Source organism: Pygocentrus nattereri, chromosome 18 (genome assembly GCF_015220715.1).
Source record: "Pygocentrus nattereri isolate fPygNat1 chromosome 18, fPygNat1.pri, whole genome shotgun sequence".
Lineage (NCBI taxonomy): Eukaryota > Metazoa > Chordata > Actinopteri > Characiformes > Serrasalmidae > Pygocentrus > Pygocentrus nattereri.
The window spans coordinates 1,688,055-1,693,054 of NC_051228.1; the positions used below are offsets into that span (position 1 = coordinate 1,688,055).

General features: G+C 40.9%; 1 protein-coding gene across 1 annotated transcript in view; it reads left to right on the forward strand.

Moving 5' to 3' along the window:
• uvrag (UV radiation resistance associated gene) overlaps positions 1-5,000 on the forward strand; it is a 171,667-nt gene that overhangs the window by 87,993 nt on the left and 78,674 nt on the right. The window contains exon 13 of the mRNA XM_037547505.1: positions 588-663. Coding sequence (XP_037403402.1) covers positions 588-663 — 76 coding nt within the window. The remainder of the gene's footprint in view (positions 1-587; positions 664-5,000) is intronic.

A 5,000-nucleotide genomic window follows, 5' to 3' on the forward strand; every position in this document is an offset into this window, starting at 1 on the left:
AACTCAATCAATTTCATATTAATCTGTTTGAATTATGGTGAAGTTTGAGGTTTCATGAAGCACTGAAACCTTTCCTGATGAGTTGATATGAATCACAGCAACATTTCAGGATTCACGGTACATTGAGTCATTTCCTAAAGAATCAAATCGATTCACTGAAATTTGAGGTTTCCCAGTGCACTGATTCATTTCCTAAAGAATCAAATCAATTTACTGAAATTTGAGGTTTCCCAATGCACTGATTCATTTTCTAAAGAATCAAATCGATTCATTTAAATGTGACGTTTCCCAATGCACTGATTCATTTTCTAAAGAATCAAATCGATTCATTTAAATGTGAGGTTTCCCAATGCACTGATTCATTTCCTAAAGAATCAAACTGATTCACTGAAATTTGAGGTTTCCCAATGCACTGATTCATTTCCTAAAGAATCAAAACCATTTTATTTGTATTTGAGGTTTCATGGTGCGCTGAATCGTTTGTGAAGAATGGAACTGAATCCGGATGTCCTGCTGTCTCGATAGCTGTTTGTGTGTGAAAAAGAAATTAAGTGTTTTGTTTTTTTTCAACCCCGCCCCTCTCCCAGGTTCCCGCTGTACCCACGAGGCGAGCGATTCCACTTTGAGTACGGAGTCTACCTGCTCAACAAGAACATCGCTCAGGTACGAGAGCAGCCGCAGCCTCACTACTTGCCTGTGTTAACCTGTCTGCACTGGACAGGAACATCACGGTGATCGAATCATCGGCTCATCAGTCTTTAATGCGCATCTTTCAAACGGAGCTTTCGCGTAAATTTGCAGATCTCTGAAGTGTGTTATCATTCTGTAGTCGCCGTTATGACCATATAAGGAGTTCCTGGTCTAAGCCTGTCTTCTCTATGGGGAAAATGAAGTGTTTATTATGGAGGAAATGTGCTGTGGTTACTGTGGTTACTGTGGTTACTGTGGTTATGGTTACTGTCTGTGGTTATTGATGGTCTGTTAGAGATGCAGCTGATGGACATTAGGCTGAAACATACTGGACGCCTCCTACTAGGTGTCTGAAAGCTTTGAGGCTAAGCGTTTAGCTCCAGTGTTTATTAATATGCAATGTGTTCATTTGCCTGGAGTGTAAACACAAATGATTTTTTCTGATGCGGTTTATTGCCAGCTGTGGAAACACAATCTAGTTTTATTACATACAGTGTAGTTTATTACAGCGTGTGTAAACGTAATCTAGTTTATAAGCATGTGATGTGGTTTATTGCCAGCTGTGTAAACACATAATCTAGTTTATTATCATGCACGTAAACAACTGCAGTTTATATACATGCAGTTTGGTTTATTGCACGGAATTTTTATTTTATATTCTAGTTTATTACGGTGTGTGTAAACATGCAATCTAGTTTATCAACACGTGATGCGGTTTATTGCCAGCTGTGTAAACACATAATCTAGTTTATTATCATGCATGTAAACAGACAGTGTGGTTTATTAACATGTAATTCGGTTTATTACCAGGAGTGTAGACACAATCTAGTGTATTACCATACAGTCGGAGTTATGTGTGCAAACATGTGATTTAATATCTAATTTGATTTATTAACATGTGATCTGGTTCACGTGATCAGCAGTCATGTAAACACGTCATCTGGTTTATTTTCATGCATGTAAACAGACAGTGCAGTGTATTAATGTGGTTTGGTTTAACAAATTGTGTGAATGTGTTGAAATGAGTAGAGATACTCAATGATATCGGAATCATATCAGTGCAGCAGATATTTGCTTTAAAAGCAAATCAGCGTCAGACAGACGTGTAGATTTGACTGATAGTTCAGACCCGTATGTGTTGAATGTTGAGGTGATGCGTTTTATTCCTTTTACTGCAGTGTAACTACAGAAACGAGTAATCCGGATAGCTTTAGTCCTGAATTCTACATTTTGCAGATGTTTGTGTATCAGCATCGGCAGATGTGCATATGAAAAATATAAAATTTTGGCATTGTCCCTCAATTTCTTTATCGGTGCGGTCCGTAAAACGGTCAGCAGTGCCGTAGGAACACCAGAAGAATGAAAGCAGAGAGTTTGCAGTTAGTGCTGTGCAGAACTGCTCTGGTTCTGCTCTGGTTCTGCTCTGGTTCTGCTCTGGTTCTGAGTGCATGCTTTTCATTAGTGCGCTCCACTTGCCGCTTCATTGACCCGCCCCGTTATTAGAAAATGATGCTCGGGTTTTCCTGACTAATATGATTTAGCGATCGGCTACGGCTGCATGCCTGGCTTTTATTAATTTGTTTATATTTTTATTTTTTTCTCTGTAATGCGTTCCATTCGCTGGCTGTGTGTGTGTGTGTGTGTGTGTGTGTGTGCGGATCAGGTTTCTCCAGCCGCTCTGGTTCTGGAATGGAGGAGATTAAAAGTCTATCTTTTATTAAATTGTGTGGTGCTGCTGCGTTTGAAACTGATCCGGGTGGGAGCGAGAGATCAGAGTGGGAGTCAGGGTGGACCCTCGAGTCTTTGAAGTGGGAGGCTGAGGGCATGTTAGCTTTATTTAGGCTTGTTGTCGTGGGCCATGTAGCACATCGGCCAGCGAAACAGACATTTGTTACTGTGTTTATCTCCTGCAGTGACACAAGCTTCACGTACACAGTCTGGTTTTTTATCTCGTGTGTAAACACGCTGGTTATATCGAGATGTTTAAACATGCAGTTTGGCTTATTGTCCCTCGTGCTAACATATACTAGTTCATCATCCTGTGGTCTGGTTTATTATCTTGCCTGTAAACATGTAATCTAGTCTTTTAACATGCGATCCGGTTTATTACCTTGTATGTAAACATGCAATCTAGTTTAATGTGCAGTCTTTTTTTTCTTTTTATCAGGTGTGTAAACATGGAGCCTATTTTATAAACATGAAGCCTGGTTTAGTATCATGTTTCTAAGCATACAATCTGGTTTATTGACATGGTTTATTATCATGCCTGTAAACATAAAATGTAGTTTATTAACAAATGATCTGGTTTATTACCAGGCATGTGAACATAGAATCTAGTTTATTAAGATATGATCTGGTGTATTACCAGGCATGTGAGCATGTAATCTAGTTTATTAACATTCAATCTTTTTTTTTTAATCAGGTATGTAAACATGGAGCCTATTTTATAGACACGAAGCCTGGTTTAGTATTAAGTTTCTACGCATACAATCTTGTTTATTGACATGCGGTCTGGTATATTATCAGGTATGTCAACACATCTAGTTTATTAGCATGTGGTCTGGTTTATTACCAGGCGTGTAAACATAAAATCTAGTTTGTTAATGTGCAGTCTGTTTTTTTATCAGCTGTGTAAACATATAATCCAGTTTATTACTGCAGTCTGGTTTTTTGTCCTGCATGTAAACAGATAATCTGGTTTATTACACTGTAGTTTGGTTTATCATCATCCACAGTCTGTTAACGATCTGGTTTATCATCATGCCTGTAAACATAGTTTAACATCATCTGTTTCTCAGTCTTGCGTTTTACGATATTATGCAATTGATTCATTTATGATGTATTTATTATCAGGCTTGTAAATGCATCTGTTTATTGTCTGTCCCCCGTTCTGCTGTTCCACTCTGAGTCATTATTTAATGTGTGCTGTGCTTTAGGGAGTCGGCTTTGGCCACTTGGCTTCCTCTGGCACGCGGCGCGATGCAGACAGGCAAGATTAAAGCCACGTCAAAGGGGAAAATAACGTTTTCATATCTGCTCCTGTCAAAGAAGTATGGTAATTGTTTTTTTGCGTAATGTCCTGGACGCGCGCCAGCGTCGCTGAGCGCTCGCCGCTGGAGCGGCAGCCGGGGGAACGCGGTGATTTGAGGGTTTGATTCGGGGCTTTGAGTGTTTTTATTACGCTTGTGCTGCCTTTCCTTTCTGGAAGCTTCTTCTGAACTCGTTTTGCTGTCGTTGTTCAATATCTCTCACAAGTGGGCTCTGGACACTTCAAAAGGAATGTGTTTTGAATCTCAGTCCGTCTTTCCTGAGGGTTATTAGTGCTTGTGTGTGTGTGCGGACGCTAAATGTCCCCCAGGGGGCAGAAACGCTGAAACCACTAAGACCTGCAAACACAGACAAATGAGCTCCGTTAGCGATTCTGGCTTCTAGAATGCAGCGCAGGCCTGGACGCCGGCCACGCGTGCAGCCGGGCCTTCGGTGCGCTGACGGGCGGGTCTGCGCCAATTAAAATTAGCTCTCCCAGGCTAAGCTAATTAACTCTCCTGACTGGAGGTGGGACTTTAAACGGCACATACAGTACGGTGCAAAATACAGAGACCGCCTTTCATTCACTTAATTACCAGTAAAAGCAGCCAGGGCAACACTTTCTCTGAAGGTCTTGTTTTTAAGCATTTATAAACACATTCATAACATGTTCTAATGCATTCATAAGGCATTACAAACAAGGTAATAAATATTTATTTTTAATTTTTAATATTTATAAAAAAGAATTACCCTTGATAGCCATGTGTATTATGCATTATGAATTGTTGCTATAATGCATTATAAGTGGTGTTAATGACATGTTATGCTGTCAGTGCCAGAGAGGTCAGTCCCAGCTTGTAGAGCCTGAAGACTAATACAGAGTTTATTTACTGGGATTTCCAGGGTTTTATTTCTCAGCGCTGGAGCTGTTAGAGCTGCATCTTCAGGGCTTCAGGCCTGAATATTCAGATGCTTTTCTAACCCAGCGCCTCACTTTAAACACTACATTACATCACAGCAAACCGAGTACCCATCAGCCCCTCCCCTGAACCCCCTCTGACATCTCACTGAGCGTGACGTCACTGTGGAGTGGAGGCCTGGAGAGGGAGGGGTGAGATAATCCAGCGCTGTCATTGTCATTTGTTCCCTCACGGGTTCTAACATTACCCACTAGAACCCTTCACTCTGTACCACTACAGTACAGTAGTGCTGGTTTCTGCTGCCGTTCTATTGGATATGCAGTGTTAAGTGAGTGCCAGGCTAACGGTGGTGCACATTAGCAG